The 20,027-nt window shown below is 40.5% G+C and overlaps 1 protein-coding gene across 1 annotated transcript; it reads right to left on the bottom strand.

The window, feature by feature from the left end:
* Nucleotides 1-3,605: 3,605 nt before the first annotated feature.
* On the bottom strand, nt 3,606-19,641 carry LOC146651413 (UDP-glucuronosyltransferase-like). The gene is made up of 5 exons (XM_085383683.1): nt 18,718-19,641; nt 17,995-18,126; nt 17,620-17,707; nt 5,191-5,410; nt 3,606-4,891 (listed from the first exon to the last, which is right to left on the bottom strand). Exons 1-5 carry the CDS (start codon nt 19,576-19,578, stop codon nt 4,609-4,611), a joined length of 1,584 nt encoding a protein of 527 aa, XP_085239809.1. The 5' UTR covers nt 19,579-19,641; the 3' UTR covers nt 3,606-4,608.
* Between the last annotated feature and the right edge of the window lie 386 nt (nt 19,642-20,027).

Here is a 20,027-nt window from a genome sequence, read left to right as displayed (position 1 = left end):
GGAAGTATCTTTTAAATATATGAATTAAGTTGAGATTAAGTTGAGATTAAGGGGATCTTTTTCAGACGTTCTATGCAGATGACTGGTTTCACAGGGGAAAACTGACCTCAAATGTTTGCATATGATTGAGAAGCCATGAATGCAATGAACAAAGTCCTCTCGGATTAACATCCCACCACATGAATGGTGTTCTTGATACTGGAGTGATGCCATGTAAGGTCTGGAATGGGGCTTTGCTTCTCTGCCACCAATTATACTGCTCTCAGCAGCCCCTTACATAAGAAAAGAATGTAGAATCAATATACTGATTATATCAAAATCATGCCCATTTCTTGCTCATGACCTTATAATTATATAAAGTAAAGGAATATGCTTTATTCACTTGTCTTTCAAAAATGACCTTATCTTACCTGTGAGGGAGACTTGTAGAAAGATGCATGTGATGCAGTAGATCATGATGGCACTGAAGCAAAAGCTGAAAAGTTTGGCTTGCAAAGCCCCTTAACTGTTTTTGCCGTCAGGCTTCCAAGTGCCACAACGGAAACTTTGGTGTCAGGGTGTTAAAAACTTTGTTGCACATGCAGGACCTGATACAACAAAAAGTACAGCTTACTCAAAATGCAAGATGGGAAAATATAGTTTGTTTTTCTTCCAAATTAACATGAAATAATGCACTGCTTAAAATTACAGCATCATTTGATCATCTGTTTCCTTTCCTGTAAAATACCTGAATTTATGCAATACTTAAAATTAGTCCTTAGGTTATGTAAAAGAAAACCTTATGCTGTGTTTAAAATTAGTTACACACCAGTTGAATTTTGAATATTCTTTTAAAACATTTTTTAAATTTCTAGTATAGTTTCTTTGTTTCCTGTCAAAAAAACTGACTTGTTACAACCTTTATTCTAGTCTACCCACCTTTAAATACATGTAGGTAAATATAATCACATTGAAATTCCAGTTAATCACAGGGGAATTACTAAAATACTAGTTTCACTTACTAAACTACATCGCTCTGTGTTCATTCAGATTTGTCTGTACAAGTAAAGAAATTAAGTCATACACCAATTACACAGGTGGTAAAGCCATACATTTTTTCTCAGATAAACAGAAACTGAATAATTTGACTTGTCAAAAGCACATGTCCCAACAAGCCTGAATGTCCTCATTATTATTGATATTTGTGTCATGATTAGTGAAGGAAACGGCTTCCAGGGCCTAATCCGTGGATCGGCTTCCTCCGAGGCGTGGGCGTCTATCAGCAGAGATTGTACCTTCACCTATCAGCAGAGATTGTCCCTTAATCTGTAACACAGTCAAATATATTCTCAAGTAACATTCAAGCATGCCATTCAGCGTGTTAGTACGAGCTCGGGAGCAGCTTGGGAGAACAAGAAAACAGAGACTGCTTCAGGTTGTCTTCCCAAATCGACTCAACTTTATTCTCAAGTACAACAGTTTATATAGAGGGAAAAATTCATGAGTCAGCAGATTCTCAGTTTAAACCAGTACAGACCAAGATCACCTTGGGTGAAGAAGCACCCTTTGTATAGTTTATCAGTTCAGCTACAATTATGATTATCTCAGCGACATATTTTCAAGGCACGAAATAAAGAGTTCTTTCATTAGTGAATTCTGAAACAAACCATCTGGCCTTCAACAGGCGTCTCCTAAGAGATTTAGAAACTAATGTAGCTGAGGGAGTGATCTCTGTGGTATTTCAACCTTGTACCAGCCTGTGATTCTCACACATCAATTCTTGGGTCAAAGAGAAAAATAACTAAAACAAAGGGGCCTTATTGAATGACAGAGTTTTCCTGTATAATGTCACTATAAAACAATATCCAGTAAATGCTCCCATGGTACTAAAATACCTAACAATTAGTTTCTAAGGTTTTACATTCTCTTCCTCGTTCACACACCTGAAAACTTCTTGGCAGGACTGCGCTGTAGAGCCAGTGTTGCATTCTTAACACATCTTTTGGCTCCTGAGTTATAATCAAAGAGATGGAGTCAGAGTGAAAACAGCGGGCACTCTCATTATCGTGGTTTAAAGATGAGGTTACTGTCACACTGTTTTGCACCTAACAGTGAGCAACACTCAGCGACCACTTGTGGCCACAGCCTCTTTGGTACATTCTTGAAAACTAAAGTATATGTTTGCCTTTCAAAGGTAAAAACTCCAGGTTTTATGGTTTATTTTTGAAATAATCTTACAAGATGTTGATATGGAGAGTAAAAAAAGGCTCTTTCAGTCAGCTGTTCTGTTAAACAAGTGGATAAGTTCAGTTTTTATATGAGTTATTTCTCTGGGAGAGATGCCAGTTAACAAATACATAGTGTAAATAACACTAGAAATGTTGTCTTGTTAGTTGTTGGGATTCTGCTTACTAACAAGGAACAGAATTTCAGCCATTTAGTGCACTAGTAATCCAATCACTCAACAATCCCGATGAATGACTGATGACTGATGAAGGGTCCCTCAGTCTTCAAAGTATTGTTCCATGTACAACATTCTCAAATTTTCAGAAATATTACAATTAAATCCACACATAAGTTGTTTAAAAGCATCATTTATTTGCCTGGAATTATGTCATTCATCATTATATTTCACTTCTTAAAGTCAGTAATAACCAGTGTTGGGACTAACGCGTTATTAAGTAATGCGTTACAGTAACTACGTTATTATTGTGGTAACGAGCACGGTAACTAGTTATTATGCCAAAATCAGGAACACGTTACTGGGATTTAGATAGGCTCGTTATTTGTTACTTCGTGTGGAGGCTATCGCGGAGCTTCCACAGATTCAGTAATATTAGCAAGTGGTGGAGGCCAGCAGGTGGATGAGGGAAAGGGGAGGCAGGAGGAGGAGAGACCCGAAGCGGCCGCCTGTCCGAGTGTCAGGTGAACTGAACTTCAGGTAAGAAGTTGTGACCTGCAGTCTATCTGGGTCAGATATAAACCAAGTTTAGGTGGAGTTTATTTTCGTTGTGCTGACTTTTTACAGTCAGTTACATTAAGCTGCGTACTAGCTAGCATGCTGGGTGGGTGCTATGATGTTACTGATGTTAAACTTTATTTTGTTCATAAGGTTAGTTATTAGAGTTGCCAACCATCCCGAATTGTTCCATATTCAGAGAGCGTTTCGTAATATTTTCGTTTGGTATTGAGGTGAAAAGGAACACAGTTTGCCCCGTACTTCAGCTAGCATGAAAAACACACAAAGCTGGAGTTATTCTGTGTCTTTACGCTGCACAGCTGCCTCTTCTTCTCTCATTCTCTCCCCCTCCCTCTCCCGTTTCTACTTCAATCATGAAACTGATCAATGATCAGCTGATCGTCTTTTCTCTCTTGTTTGTTTATCGCCCACTTCGTGCCAGAAAGAAGAAACCAGTGGATGTCGCGCTAAACAACAGCAGCACGTTTAAGCTTGATCAGCTGTTGTTAGAATTTATCTAATATTAATTTCTAGTATCAGCTGATGTTTGCAGGAGCCACAGCTGTAAAAGCTGCTGGTCATGATATCGGTTTTGGATATGTGGTGAGAGGGAAACATGAAGATGAAACCAGGAGATGTCCTTACTGAATCATCAGAGCTGAACAGGTGATGGAGAAACAGGTTTACCTTTTAGGTGACATGAATGAGTTGAAGGGAAGTTATGAACTGTTTCTGAGAGACAAATAACACCAGGATCCTTTTTTAGGTAGCTGACAGCTGGTAACTGTGCAGGTGTGGATCTAGCAAAGTGTTGCCAGGGGTCCAGGTAGGGCATTAACAGGGAAAGGGGGGCACAAAGAAATACTTTTCTTTCTTATTCTCATTTAAAATGTCTAGCTTTTAAAAAATAATTATCTGAATCTTACAACAAACGATTGATAGATCAAAACAGTGTACATCAATGTCACAACAGCGTTTGTTTTCATTCAAAGGCTTTATGATTTTTCCAATAATGGCGGGCCGGTCAGTCAAAACGCCCGGGCCGATTTTTTGTCCCAGTCCAGCCCTGTATGCAGCTCATCTGCAGTCTGGTGTTACCTACATCTTCCTATTCAGAAGGCAGAATTTCCGAGTTCATAGTACAATCGAAAGCACCACGACTGCAGTTTTCGTGTTGGATGTAAAAAGCGCACATGACGCTGTGACGTAGGCTAGAATCATGGCGGCGGTCAACGACGGTCCAGGCGTGGGATTTCTCTCGTGGAAATATACACATTATTTTTTTCCTTTCTATTGGTAGGTGGCACAGTGCACTTGTGGCAAGTAAGCAAGCTAGAAGACTGGCACTCTTGCTGGGTATCCAGTTACGGAAGCAACACATTAACAAGAGAATTCTGAGTAAAAGCAAAGTTACTTTCCCTAGTAACTAGTTACTTTGAAAGTAACAAGTAACTTGAAATAACTGAGTTACTTTTGATAGCAGTAACTAGTAATGTAACTAAGTTACTATTTTAAAGTAACTTACCCAACACTGGTAATAGCACTTTGGCTGAGATTTCACACATAAAACACTCGTACAGTACATCCAGCTGAAAGTTCAGTGCAGTGTTTCAACCATTAGCTTTGTCACTGAATATGTAAAAATTAAAGAATGCAAATGAATATAAACGCTATTCACATTTTCTTTTTGCAGTTCCTTTCCTGCAACACTTGCGGATACAAAATCGGCAGCATTTCACTGTCATCCACACAACTGTTATGAGAATGACGGCGAAAAACGACAGCACATCCAAGCTGTGGTACTGGAACCAGTTCAAATCATGAGCGCCCACTCTGAGATGCGAAGCTCCTTTGTGTCTCATGACAAACTCGGTCCAAAACGCAGCTAGGTCCACAGGCTCAGTGGGACGGTCTAGGTGTATCGCTGAAAGCTCCATCATCTTTGCTTTGTACCTGAGGACAGGTAATATTTTGTTAAAGGTTTAATGTTTTCCAGTTACTGATTCACCAAGCACGTCCATGTAGGTTTAAAGTTATTAACTTGCGTTCCTTAACAGGAAAAGTAGTTTTAGTGGTCGAAGGTTATGCTTGATTAATTTCCAGTGTGCCAACTCGATAAAAAATATAAATTTAGTCATTTTAGTCTTGTTTTTATGATGTGGGTCCAATAAATATGTTAATCACAGTATTTCAACACCATTTTTTTTTTTGCATTCTTCAGTGCATTTCAATTCAATAACCAGTTTCCTCACCTTTTGTCATAGATAAGTTTCTTTAGCGCACCCAGTAGCTGTTCAGTTGTCACGTCGTATATACTGAGTTTCAAAGCAGCGCCACGGCCCAACAAGCGATTCACGTTGTCTCCCTGGTCTCCAAAAAGTGGAAACATCAACATGGGCACACCATTACAGATACCTTCATAGATACCATGGGAGCCTCCATGAGTGATGAAGACTTTAGCCTTGGCATGGGCTAGGGAGCACAGACACAAACTCGGTTACAGGTCAAATCAACCATGAATCACATGTAGATAATTTCATCTCAGTGTCATATGTTTTTAGCTTGTAAGGTGTTGTAAAATTATGATATTATTTTATGCCATGTTATACCCCTAATTAAAGATTGTGAATTATTATGTAGTTTTAGTTTGCATTATTCTCCTGAATTAGAAGAAGCTGATAACTATTGCATTAGTTAAACTGATTTGCATTACATTAAATTGCTGACTTGTTGTGAATGAATGATATTGTTTTATGATGCATTATATTGCTGAGTTATAAGAAATACTGTTCGCAGAAGGTTATTGTCTAATTTGTCTGAGTAGAAGAGAACAGAGTGTGCTGGAGTTTTCTGCCCCATTTCAGCAGGAGCAGATAAACAGGGAGCCAAGGTCGTAGCTTAGGCGCTGTGTGAGAGAGAGCATGTGAATGTTTAGGCTTTTTATGATAAGGTGGAGGCACCAGAGGTTATAAAAGTTTGAGCAATGCTCCACCATTTTGAGATTTTGAGGCTGTCTGCATCAGTGTCCATCTCCCACGTGTGTGATCATTAAATCATCGTTTGACTCAACCCGGCCGGACCAGTGTTGTTATTGTGGTTTTTTCTCTTGTCTCCATCCCCAATATTTTGAACCTTAACATTTTGGGGGCTCGTCCTGTGGTATTGGGGTGGAATTTAAAAGTTTGGACGGTCCGAGGTTGTCGAACGGACAGGCACGAGCCAGTGGTCTGATGTGAGTGGACAAAAGCCGGCTTATCTAAAGGTAAGGCACTACCTGTTGAATGATTTCCAAAATGTGCCAAATTGGATATGACTAAATTAAAGTCTACTCACTGAAATTACTGGTAGAGTGTCTGTTTTGATTTTGATGAGAATCACCGTGTGTTATGCAGTTAAAGTTGCTTAAGAATGTTTAATGAAGTTGAAGAAATATGAAAGTAATAATGTTGGGTTTGAGTCCCTGGATGTTGAGCTGAAGGCTCAGGTAGTTTGGTAGGGAAATTAGGACAGAAACTGTTCCAGAAGTAACAGATACTGTTTAATAGTTTTACAAATTAGGTCAGAAACTGTTCCAGAAGTAACAGAGACTGTTGAATTGGTCGTAAAAAAGTTATCTTTCTTCGGTGAGACCCGTTATGGTAAAATTTCTCAAAATCGGTTAGGTGAAAATTGTTATAGGACGGCACTGGAAGATGCTAAGAAGCACATAGCCCGGAGGTTACGCTCCCTCCTGGCCGTGGACGCGCGGTCTTGACCTGTCGGCGAACAGGGGTAGTTCAGTTTTGGTTTAACTGTGGGGTACAGGGCATCCCGAAATAAGCTAGGAGTTACCGAGTCTCCTCACCGTTTTAAACGGTGTCATGTGCTTGTTTGGATACTGTTAAATTGAGTTAGGGATTTTAGAAATTAGGTCAGAAACTGTTCCAGAAGTAACAGATACTGTTTAATTGATTACAAAAAAGTTAACTTTCTTCGGTTGGACCCGTTATTTTAAATTTGTCGAAATTTCTTAGGTGCTCAATCTGTTAGGCCTGTCAGTGATTGTAAATACAAGACGTCTTTGTAATATAAAATAGAAGAGTTTTGTCTGAGCTTTGTGTGACCCTGTGTGTGACGACAGCGCACTGCAGCGCTGCGAGCTATTTTTAGACGGTGTGTGAACATGCAAATGAGCTGTGACGCGCACAGAGGACTTTGCTTCCTGTTTAGCGTGTTTTTGAGTTTTATAATTTTGATTTGCAAACAATGATACATGCCTGTAAGTAAAACGCTGATTTTGCTGATTATGATACTACAAATAAGGTGTTGAATGACTGGGGTGTGAATGATGTTGGAGTTTAAAGCTGAAACTCAGAGAGGAGTGTGTTGGGAGACTGGCATGTAGTCTGCAGTGCAAAGGTGGGCGTCTTGCCTGCTAGTCTATTTAACAGTAATGAAAATGATATTAAATAAATCTCTCAGTGTGTTGATACAGGTGGCTATGGGGCTGGACCAACTGCCCCCACAAGCACGGCGGCCGAAGCAAAATTATAGTAATGGAAACCAAACTCAGCAAGAATCAGCAGCTGTGGAAAAGACAGCAGCTAGCAGAGAATTAAAGGAGAAATTAAGAGAAGTTTTAACACATAAAATTGCGGCCAACAGACTTGTGGAGGTTGGGAAGGCGCCTGGAGCATCACAACAAGAAGGTGAAACAAAAACACACACAAGCAGAGAAATGTGAGAGAGAGGCACGTACTAGAGAAATGCCTCGTTTGAGAAAAAACGTTAAATTAGCCCATGTACAAACGCACATACACGCAATGAAGAAACAGCTTACACCCATGAACACGTGAAGATTTTCCAGCAAGTTTAAAGCAGTGAAACTTAACATACACCCGCCGTTACACAATAAAGTTTATCCACTACTAACAAATAAACCCTCTGGGTTGCAGGACAACAACTTAACTTCAAAAAAAAAAAAAATAAAAATCACAACCAGTGATAACACGACAAATTTAGTGGTTAATAAAAGTCAAACTGTGACATGTTTTCTTCTAATTGATTAATACAAGTGATTACGGAATGAAAGAAAATTCCATTTTTGTGCTTTAAACATGATCTTAAGAATTTTAACATGTACCTGTGTTGTCCTGTCAGCTTGGTGAGTTATGAGAGGATTATATGGTGAGAAAAAACAAAAAAAAAGGGGGAGAGAAGGCTGACACAGGGCCTGGTCCCGTTGTTTTTCCCCTCTCTGAGTAACACAGCCAATACAACATGATTTTCCTGTTCGTTTGTTTTTGTTTTTGTTTTGTTTTGTTTTTTCTCTTTATGCTTGATTACAGGCTGCTTTGTCGGCCCGGAAAAGCCGAGGCTGACCCTGGACTCCTGCTCTCCCCTCTACCATCTTTGCTCTCTCCTCTACCATCTTTGATGTGACCCTGACTAAATGCTAAAGCAGCTGAACCCGCAACGACAACTTGAAAATGTCAACAGTGCTGCAGGAAAATGATCTCATGCAGCAGAGACGGAGAGCGGTAATCCAAGGCCCGTTTCACTACACGGGGAGATTTCTGTCAGCGTCTTTTCTTTCTGAGAAGACTGAGAAAGGCCCGGCTCCCACCACCGATTCTGACCACCTTATATAAAGGAACTATTGAGAGCATCCTGAGCAGCTATATCACTGTCTGGTTCGGGAACAGCACCATGCCGGACAGACAAGCACTACAGAGGGTTGTGCAATCAGCTGAGCGCACCATCCGCTCCGAGCACCCTGACCTGCACTCAATCTACAGCAGGCGGTGCTGGACCAAGGCCAGGAAGATGGTGAAGGACCTCAGCCATCCCAACAACAGACTGTTCTCTCTGTTGCTGTGTACGTGACAAATAAACATCTGGATTTGGAAAACGAGGCACTCGCAAAGCCACCAGCATTGTGCCTGATTGGACACACCCCTCTCACACACTCTTTACATTCTTGCCATATGGAAAAAGACAGCTTCAGCTGACAGAGCTGTGACGAGACGCCCATTAAGCCCAGATGAAAAGTGAGGCCGAGCAAAACCATGCTGACCTTAACCACTCTGCATTAAAACTGTGCAGGACAGTGACGGACCAACAATGACCATCGGGCAGCAAAAAGGGCGTGCCAGGGACAGGAGGAGTAACTGAGGTCACCTCAGAATGGACAAAACACCAGGAGAAAATAAGCTGAAGGCACAGGTGTCGGGGCTCGGCCAGGAGCTGACCTCTGAGAAGAGCCGAACAGCAGAGCCGCAAAAGGCCGTGGAGCAAAGCAAGGAAAACATCAATGGACTTAAATCTGATTTCTACGGAAAAGACTCTGAGGTTTCTGCCCTCAATAAGACCTCGAGGCATCAGAGCAGAAACTGAGCATGGCCCAGGAGGAGCTAGCTGAAAATCGAACCCATCAGGCTTGGAGTCCTAGACACCGGACTTGAAATCAGGCCGGAGCATCCTGGAGCTAGATGAGCAGTGTGATTTGTCCGGTCTGCTATGGAGCGAACGTTAGGGGGATGGCTTCCTGTCGCCTCTGCCGTCCTCCGATCGCTCAGCGTCCTGGGCTGCCCAGCTCCGGACTGAACGCTCGGGCCGAGACACCCAAACAACCATGGACTCCATTCCCGTGGAATGGGACCACGACTACGACCTCAGCCGTGGGCTTGAGAGTGCAAGAAGGGATCCCAGAGAGCCTTGAGGCCTGTGTTAAACTAACAGAACAAAGATTGAGGTCTTCCACTGGGGAGGTGGAAGCTGCAGACTCTCCTATACACCTTCTGGATGTCAGCCGTTCCACCTGCAAACAAACGGACAGCAGTCGCACTTCTGCAAGCAACAAACGGACATCCAGACAATTGAGCTGCGTATCAAAACCCTGAAGGAAGACCGAAGCAAAAGGGTCAAGTTAAGGAGGAGCGAAATAAGGAGAAGATGCTGGACACTGGAGAAAAGGACTGCCTCAATTGGGGCCAGAACCAGTATGGACAGAACTCTGAGCAGCAGCACCAATGGATGCAAACAGACTGAAAAGGAGGAGGGCAGGACCCAGGGCACGCTTCAGGCCGTGGTTTACCCAGAACACTACAACAGGAAAGTGATGAACACAAACACCCACACAAACACACACATCTACATGCACCGACTCAGAGTGAAAAGAAACATACATATGAACATATGCACTCGTTGATTGAGGGAGAAATGACACACACACACACACAAATTAAAATGTTGATTCAATGAACTGAGAAGTGATCCACACACACACACGCTGATGCAATGAAGAATGCTTTACTAACAAATGCTGCACACAAACATCCAAATACGGAGTTGGTTACAACAGCAAGAACTGATTGATTATTTATTGCTTAAATGTATTTCATGCCACGCAGAGGGCATTTGTGTAGATTTAGAGGACATGGTCTGAAGCACTTTGATAATGAAAACAATGTCTGTGCGTGATGTCTGTTTATGGCTCAAAGCCTCCACTGAATTGTTTACTGTGCTTCACACAGTTTAACAAGGAGCAGTGGTACAGAGCGAAAATGATGAATGAATGGTGTGAGTTTTATTTCGAAGAGATTATGAAAAGGTTGTGTTGATTCAACTTAGTTGTTTACGTTTTTGCCAAGGTAAAGAGTTGGTGTGTAACTAGTGTCCACTATTGAGTCAAGTAAATCCAACATGTTTTGTTGGTGCAAAAAGGAGTTTTGGTTGATCTTTGGGTTTTGTTTGACACTAGGTTGATTCTATCAGTGAGGTTTGGATTGTTTTCTTTCTCTAAGAGAGAGAAAAGGATGGTTTTATGCTTGGGCATGTTTGTAATGGGCCCCAGTATCTGTTATTATATGAGTGTTTAATTGGTTACGTCTGGGTTTGCTTTTGTTACAGTGCACTGAGATAAGAACATCTGAGAGGTGTGATCCACCGGTGGTGATATTTTGGTATTTTGTGAGTTCCTGATTTAACAAATCAGCTCTTTAATCCAGGCCTGAGAGATTGAACTTTAAAGTGTTATAAAATATTCTTATTGAAAACAGTCGCAAAGTATTTTTTTCTCCATGATTATAATGGGCTTGGGAGAAAATTCACTTATATGGGACACTGATCCTGAAGCCTAAAAGGATTGCAGCGAGTCAATCCAGTCCAAAGAAGGAAAAACAAACAAGGAGCTGTTTCCTTTAAAATGATGACGTCATCTTGCTGGTGATGGAGCCTCGAATAGGCTGCGCGTGAGACTCCATTATCAGCAACTTTTGGTATGAATGTGTGTGGATGTATGCATATGACTGACGACTAAAAGTCATGGACTGACGACTAAAAGTTTAACTGACTTGATACTGAGACAAAAACGGTGCTGACTTTAGGATTATTGAATGTCCACAGACAATTCACCCAGCCTGTAAAAGAAGGGTGGATGTTTTGTTTTGCTTTGTTTTGTCTGCAAGAACAGAAGAATGACAGAGACTAAAGAGCTGTAGCTTCACAGCAGTGTGAACTGCAGACTGAACCCTTTGGTTGCTAATTTTGAGCTACTGATGTTTGCATTAAGGAAATTGTGTTTTAGTAGCTGTGTTTTAATTAAGGTATTACATTATATTGTTGGGAATATTAAATGCTAAAGTGAAGAAAAGGTTTGATCCCACTCATGACTGAGCATGTTATTATTAACCATAGTGGGTCACTATAGAGAGTCAATTAATTTTAGAAAAAAACAAACAAACAAAAAACCCGCCACCGAGGTTTATGAATAAGAGGGGAATGATAGACAGCCACACTCAAAATGGAGATATGTAATGATAAACACTGGTCCCCGTCTTTTGGGCGCTCTCTTGAAGTAGTCAACAATTTAAAAGTAAGATAAAATAACAGGGGCATGTGCTGAGGGGTGGTGCTGCACAAGAACAAGAGTAAAATAAAGAAAATATTGTTTTTAGAAGTGCAAATTAAAATGTACCATTACACTCAGAGGATCAATATGAAGCTTAATATTTGTTAATTTTGAATGAAGTACATGACTGGTGACTGTTCTGTCCTGAGCTTTTGTTTTTACAGAACCCGCTTGATCACACCAACAGTTTCTCGCCACCGAAGAGGGGTACTTGAAAAAATAAAGAACGGGGAGGAATATCATCAAAACTGGAAACAGGTAATCCCCAAAGGGGGTGATAATGCCATAACTTTCACTATGGTCAAATTCTTAAAATTTGACCCTCAAAAATTCTTCAAACATTTAGACACAAAGTGGAGATTTAGATAAATATAATGTCGCAAACCACATAAGCATGAAGTATTTGATTCAATAAGATGGTGAAGTAACAAGCAGCAAAAGGTTGATCATGTTAATGGTGTTTATTCAAGGGTGCAGAGGAGATTATTATTATTAAAGACAACAAATGAAATAACGAAAAGTAGAAGTGGAAAAAATTTGCGTTAACGGTAATAAAATCAAAAAAAAAAAAAAAAAGAAATACTAACTAAAACTGTACTGAATGTTCACAAAACTAACTAAAATTAACTAGATTTATAGCAAAATGTGTTTGGTTGCATTGATGTGTGCGTGCCCTGCTATAGTGAAATTAAGGTAGTACGTTAGTCGAGTCGTCTGTGTTGCTGCTCCGTTCACGCGCAGAATCAGGTCAGGAAAAGTCGGGAAACAGCGCCAGAATAGAATTGAGGATGATTTTAATATGTTTTGTAGACATAACAAGAGTCTTGTAGTGGAGAGGGACGTAATGTCCTCCTGAGACCCAGAGAATAAGAAAAAACAGGGAGAAAATATTTTCGTTTTTTCTTTTTTTTCTTTTTTTTCTTTTTTCTTTTAAATGAATCAAGTGTTATTAAAATAACAATCTCATAAGATGAAGATCAGGGACCAACCCAGAAGTCACTGACACTTCACTAACTGTAAACTATTGATTTAGGAATAAGTGATGGCACTGAACTGTCTATTTCACAAAAGTCAATTTATTTAGGATATCTGAGGAAGTACTGATTTTATTTGGAGACACAAAGGAACATTTGGCACTTCCCTCATCTCACATCTGTTTCATTGTTGTACCCAATCATTCTACAACTGAAATGCCTTGGACTGCTAACCATTTCAGGCAAGTGGAGTGAACCATATTTTGCTAGACTCTCATCAGATTGGGGCTTCCTTTTATTGATCTTTGGAGAGAAGTCTTCATTACTGGTATTATTCAGGTCTTGTTCACATGTTTGTCCCAGGTTTCTCAGCCAAGAGGAGCTTAAACCCCAGATACTGTGAGTTCTTTTCACACATTGAGATCACTGATAACTTTCAGCAACGACGTGATCTCGTAGAAACAATTAGGTGTTATGGATTCAACTATAATTGCGACACTTATTTTTTTTTACTTTACTGGAAAAGATTTCTGCATTTTACCCATATTTTATTTTTAACTCAAAATCAAAATTCCAGATTCTACTACATGTTGGTTTTGCACCAGATAGGACGACAGATTTCAGGTGGCCCTGTGTCTTTCTCTATTACATCTGCCACTGCATCTCGATAATCTTTGTGTGGCTTTTAGTGGGTCCTGACCCTCTCATATTTTGAAAAATCTATGTTTGAATCTCCCTTAATAATTGTGTTAAGAATTCTCTCCGCCTTTGTCAAAAGTTGGGTATTAGGAAAAAGTGAAATAAATATAAATATAAAGTCCCAATGTGTAGAGCACACATTAATAAATTAGTCATGTTCCCTGTGAAAGTAAATGAGCCTAATTCTTAAAGACCCCTGAAATTATTTACTAGATGTTTATTTTTTGAATAAAATAAAAATCTGAGTTTAACAAAACATTTTAATTGTAAATATCAAGCTTACCTTTCTTTCTTCCATAAAATGTGCTTGTGGGCACGCCAGCCATTTTGAAAAGGTGGGAAAAACAATTGGCAAGGCCACACCCCCACACATGTGATATAATTTTAAAGGTTCTGTTGTCCTCTCTAAGAAACATCAGGACTTAGAGGAGTGGCAAGTAGAGTATGAGAGCTACAAGCAAAAAACTAAATGTGTACTACAGTGCGCAAAAATGAATTACTGGGTCATCAGGGGGTCTTGAGGGACATTTATAAAACAAAAAATCCCACAAACTTTAAAAGTGCACTTGAAAAGCTCACACAAGAAGGTTAACCTAGCTTACCTAGAAGACCTCATCAGGGGGAGCACACTCCCCCTCGTTGAAGAGCTCACCCACTTAACTCGCATCCCAAGAAAATAGCTAACCCCAGATAAGGCAGCGTGATGCATCCCGAGATAACAGGACTGAGACATCTAAATAAAGGTGTGAAACAATCGCCTTCAAAAGGTTATCAATTGACTTCAACCAAAATTAGGAACACTCGGTGCGGCAAGAGTTAATAGCTATTAGTCTCAACACCCAAGGATAATTAGAAGAGCATGACTGATATGATGCAACTGAGATTTTGTTACACTTAACTTTTGCAAAACACAAATAAAACTAAATTGAAACTAAGGATTTTCAGAAAATAAAAACTAAACTAAACTAGCAAAGAATTGGTAAAAACTAATTACAACTGGCAAAAAATTGAAAATCTGGAGTCGAAACTAAATAAAAGATAAAACCTAATGAAAATGGCGAAACGTTTAAAACTCTGGTGCAGAGATTGGCAAATCTGACCAGGAACGTTATAAAATTGATTGTCAGAACAGTCAGCGTTAAAGCCACTTTTGACAGTCCATACTAGGATGGCATTGGACATCTTGGGGGTGGGAAGGGGTTGGTGTGACCAAGGTGTGGTTTGGCTTGTCGTATGTATATTTGAGATCATATGGCTCTGGATGGACCAGTTACCAGGGCATGGAAGGAGGACAGACTCATTAAAGGAGGAGAAGGCATTTCCTGGGATTGGAGATCCTCTGGGTGAGTGGTTGATTAAAAGCATGCATAAAATAGAAGTTATCTGTTGTTATTGATTGGTAATAGATTGATAATTGGCCTCATTTACAGCTGTATTGACTTGTTGTGGACGTAGTCGACTTCAGGTTTAAACACTTTAATTAACAGGTTGAAAATAGTGACATTGAAGGAAGAGTATGCAGCACCACCCTGTCAGACGCCAGTGATGGTGGAGCTCACTGATGAATCAGGTGAGCTGGATTCATGGCTGATTCAAAACTAAGATCCCCCTGCTGTGGTCAGTAAGGGGAGAAAAGGAGGAAATAAAATCAAGAATAAAAGAGGCATTTATAAACGTTTAGGGGTCAAGTGAAACGGGACAAAAGGGGGTGTTATACTGTTATTTTCAATGTCAGCATTATTATTGTATGAGAATCATGCAACAAGCATTGCATCGATGATCATTTATTGAAGCTTTTGACCTTATACTAACATCTGTGTTCCTGTGATTGTTATAACATCTGATGAATCTTCCATTTACAGGTGTTAGGATAATGATATAATTTTTCATTGCAGGTGTAACCATGATCATTTTTATACATATTGCAACTTGTTGCTCATTGTAGAGTTGTGCTCAAGTTAATAAGGGTTAAAAGCTACAGTCAGCGCGAATGTCTGACTGATCTATTGAGGGGAAAGGCTTCGAGCATAGAAGGCCGCACGCGCTTACAAAACACTGATATCATGTTATTCTTTGTGATCTTTTCTTAAATTATGTCTTTAAGGTTAGTTTAAATAGTGGCAGTTAATTAAACGAGATTCATTAAAATATTAAATACCTGAGTCAGAACGTTACACGCGGATCACCTTAAGAGTCTGGGAAACTTTGTAGCTGCCTAATTTTTTTTTGAATGTTCTAGCTCCGTTGATTTGACACATTGGAATGTGTCAAAAAAGGGGGGGAAGGTTGAGCTTTAACATCAAACCAGGATTATTTGAACATTTTATAACTTCATTTGTGTCTTTAATAATTTAGGAATGGTAAAGCTTAAGCTAATAGCGGTCCGAGAAGACGGACCTTTTAGAGAATCAGTGAAAAAGCATAAACTATCACTTTCATGTTTAATCATTACTCATTGAAATGAACTGAATAGCGTTTAGAAGATTTGTTAATTTTTTGTCTTTTGTTAAAAAGAGGGGTTTCAATAATTTTCAGACACACCTTGCAAATGTGCTTATAACGAGTTGGCACTTGGCCTTTTGAAGGTCAGAAGCTTCGTTCGGCGTGACTGTCCGGACTGATAAAGTGTAAGAAACGCCTTGAGTGCGGAGGGCTAAATGCAAACATGCTTACACACACATAAGATATGATTAGAATAAGTCCCTGGGACATTCTGAATGTTTTAGACCAATTCTGAATCACTAGAAGGTCAGTAGATAATAACATTAGATTATTAGGGTTAGGAAGAGAGGTGTTTTGGTTTTCTGTCTCTTACAGAGAAAGGAACAGACACCAGACGAGGTCACAGAGATGCGAGGATCCTCCGTAGCAGAGTCAGACACAGTGACTGCCGAGACATCAACTGGGTCCAAGGGTCATGGCGTTTGGGCTCCAGCTAGTCACCACAAAAGGATGAATCCCATAAATACAGCAATAACCATGAAGGGGTTGGCGGAAATCCGGGAACACCAGACCAACGAAGTTCGAGAGGCTTTTGGGCAAAAAGGGGACACCTTCCTGTTCCTTTTTCTGGAGAATACACAGATCGTTGTTTGAAATCGGAGCAGAATAATCCCCTGATCTGTGTTACGACTGAAGGGTTGTCTAACCCCTAAGGTTGAGGAATTAAGAGCAGAGGATCACCCAACTGGACGACACTGGTAGCTGCAGCAATAAAATAAAGGTTAAGAGCTCTTCGGACAGAGGTTCTAGTCTACGTCTGAATGGTATCAGGGAACACCAAATAAAGCTGTGGGAGAACAGGGGAGTGTCATCTGGACCTGCTATCCTTGTAGTAATAGTTTGTCTTGCACCTGACTTGCGCAAACACAGAGGTCATCTTACATATGGTTTGCCCCTCAGGGGGACAAAGGACCTCAGGAGTGAGAAGAGATGAACCCGGCCACACTGGGCTACAGGGTGTTTGTGAGGTCATTATTCTAATGACCTCATCAGGGGGAATTGTAAAATTATGATATTATTTTATGCCATGTTATACCCCTAATTAAAGATTGTGAATTATTATGTAGTTTTAGTTTGCATTATTCTCCTGAATTAGAAGAAGCTGATAACTATTGCATTAGTTAAACTGATTTGCATTACATTAAATTGCTGACTTGTTGTGAATGAATGATATTGTTTTATGATGCATTATATTGCTGAGTTATAAGAAATACTGTTCGCAGAAGGTTATTGTCTAATTTGTCTGAGTAGAAGAGAACAGAGTGTGCTGGAGTTTTCTGCCCCATTTCAGCAGGAGCAGATAAACAGGGAGCCAAGGTCGTAGCTTAGGCGCTGTGTGAGAGAGAGCATGTGAATGTTTAGGCTTTTTATGATAAGGTGGAGGCACCAGAGGTTATAAAAGTTTGAGCAATGCTCCACCATTTTGAGATTTTGAGGCTGTCTGCATCAGTGTCCATCTCCCACGTGTGTGATCATTAAATCATCGTTTGACTCAACCCGGCCGGACCAGTGTTGTTATTGTGGTTTTTTCTCTTGTCTCCATCCCCAATATTTTGAACCTTAACAGTGTGATATTACAGCAGCACACCATAATTTTCTCACTTAACTATGCATACCTAGGAGATCATTTTGAGGTAACCACTTCATAACTCTGACATTCTTGGGTATATCATCAGGTAGTGCACCAGTGTATCTCCACACAACCTGAAACACAAATAAAACCATCTCTGTTCATTGTGCAGAGTACATAAGTAATAAATGGAGGGTTTTGTATGTTTAGAGCAAGGCAAGGCAGAGGACAAAGTCCTGCACTTTAATCCGATTAGACATTTGGCCTCATTGCACAGTGTGAAAATCTCTGGGTATTGTGTAAATGTTTGTGTGGCTCGTGTGGCTGAATCTTGTGTATTAACCAGCTTTATCCTAAACAGAAGTATAAAAAAGTGAATCGATTCCATTGATGTACAGTGAGCTACTCAGGTTATCATTACCCTTTGAGGTATTTTTCGAAAAGCGTCTAAGAAGTGCTTTGCTTTCTCTTCAGGCATGGTGGACACCACTGAACCCATGCTAAACACAATGAAGCCGTCATCTCCTGAACCATTCACAAAGTCTTCCAAGTCCTGCAGAGAGGGGAGGAAAAAAACAGACAAAAAATCTAAAACAAAGACATTTTTCCAACAGCTTTTATGCATTATTTTAAAATATACTAAAAAGAATTCATTTGATTACCAGTTTGTGTATTGTAGCCTCCTTGTTTGTGTATAAACAAACCGTTTGGTTCTGTACAGCTTTTGATCTCTGTTGACATAACACTGCCTCTCACTTCTCTTCCTAGACTATTCTGGCCACTGTTCGGGAATCTGCATTTATTTTCTTTGTTTTCCAGAAGAGCAGAAAAACCAGTTGTGCCTTAGTATCATAACTCATTTCTTGGTAAAACTGTCAAAAATAATTTGCATCTCTATTTCTGAAACTAACAGATCTCTTGTAGTCCCAGAACCCTTTAGCAAGCATTAATGTGAATGATCACTTCACTAAGCAGTTCATGTTAGTTGTTGTTAGAAAAGTTTCTGACCTCCTCTTCCATATAAAACTAATGACTGCTGATTCTCTGCTTTTCAGTAAGCTCTGAGCATATGTGATTTGGCTTGATTACATCCAGACGTGACATGTGCTTGTTTACACTTGCGTTCATATATTCACATACTCACCGCTGGCAGGGGAGCCCTCTTTGCACAGTTGATCCCTCCAATTAACACCATGTTTGCCATGAGAGGTCTGGGCCATTCAAAGGTAAAGTCATATCTGAGAAGCCAGATAGCCCCGTGGCTGACAAGTTCTTGATAAGTTGAAATCTCTCCTATATACCTGCTGACTAGATCATCAAAGTGAGGATAGAGTATTGTGCAAATGTAGGACTGCACACCATACATTACAAAGTTTTTTACTCTCTCTGGGAAAGTCATCGAGTTTCTATTTCCAGAGAAAAACACTGGAACATAGGAAGGAGGAGAAGGACACTTGTTAGCCTTCATATCCAGCTCACATGGAAGCCCACGAAGGAAATAAACAGCTGGAATGGAAAACATATGAGCCAGGACAGACCCGCAAGGAAGGAAGGGGTCTGTAAGCACAAGATCAAAACCCTGCTCCCTCAGTCGATTCATCAAAGGCTTATTGTCCAGCAAACTCTCACAACCTTTCACCTGGAGTGAAGTAAAGTTGACCAGTCGCCTCAAATTCACTATCAAATCTTCAAATTCTGCGGGTTTGAGGAAGACTTCATTCTGGAAGATGTTGAAAGATCCATCCAGTTCAGCTTTGGTGTAAGGCACTTTGTAAATCTCTGTCCTGAAGCTCTCTGAGCCTTGGATCAACAGGCTGCTTTCTGGCACCAGCACTACGACTTCATGGCCCCTGCGGATGAGTTCCTTCACCAATATCTTCATGCTGAGCCAGTGGCTTCCATCCACAGGCACAACCAGCACCTTCCCCCCTTGAACCGGCCCCATGCTGAAGCAGCATAGCATGGCCAGCAGCCCCAGAGTAGGAAACCACACCCCATTGCTCATTGCCTCCTCTCTGTACTGCAAGCTGGTTTGGTGTGAGACGTAGTGGAGGCTTTATGTATTTGGGCAAGTGGAGGGTGTGTGTGTGCTTAAATTCTGCAGGAAGTTCAGGCTGCATTTGGGCTTGGCCTATTACACAACAGGAAGACAGGCGGGGAAGGGATTCCTATGGGAGGGAAGTGGGGGAAGTCTAGCATGCACAGTTCCATCTCCTGTTAATCATTCTTTTGTGTCCTGTGAAGTCCGCTTACACTCAACACATTTATCATGCTAACCTGTATGGCAGGTGATTTAACAGCAATTATAATCGTATCCACCGCCAAACTCTAGTAAGATCAGAAAGTCACACACTGCATGTAATGCCTGCCAGTTTGAGCGGAGTCATCTTTATTTACTTTGGATGTTCCTTCTCCCCTCCCCTGAAAAAAAAACCCCCCGGCACATGTGGGCTA

Source organism: Rhamphochromis longiceps, linkage group LG16 (genome assembly GCF_057381845.1).
Source record: "Rhamphochromis longiceps isolate RC_006_pf linkage group LG16, R_longiceps_female_GT1.1, whole genome shotgun sequence".
Taxonomy (NCBI): Eukaryota; Metazoa; Chordata; class Actinopteri; order Cichliformes; family Cichlidae; genus Rhamphochromis; species Rhamphochromis longiceps.
This window is presented reverse-complemented; position numbering and strand designations above follow the sequence as displayed.

Coding starts and splice junctions, on each gene's coding strand:
- LOC146651413 (XM_085383683.1), bottom strand. CDS start 19,578: ATGAGCAATGGGGTGTGGTTTCCTACTCTGGGGCTGCTGGCCATGCTA. Junction 5,411..17,619: donor ACCTCAAAATGATCTCCTAG/GTATGCATAGTT, acceptor TGTGCTCCCTAG/CCCATGCCAAGGCTAAAGTC. Junction 4,892..5,190: donor AAACTTATCTATGACAAAAG/GTGAGGAAACTG, acceptor ACCTGTCCTCAG/GTACAAAGCAAAGATGATGG.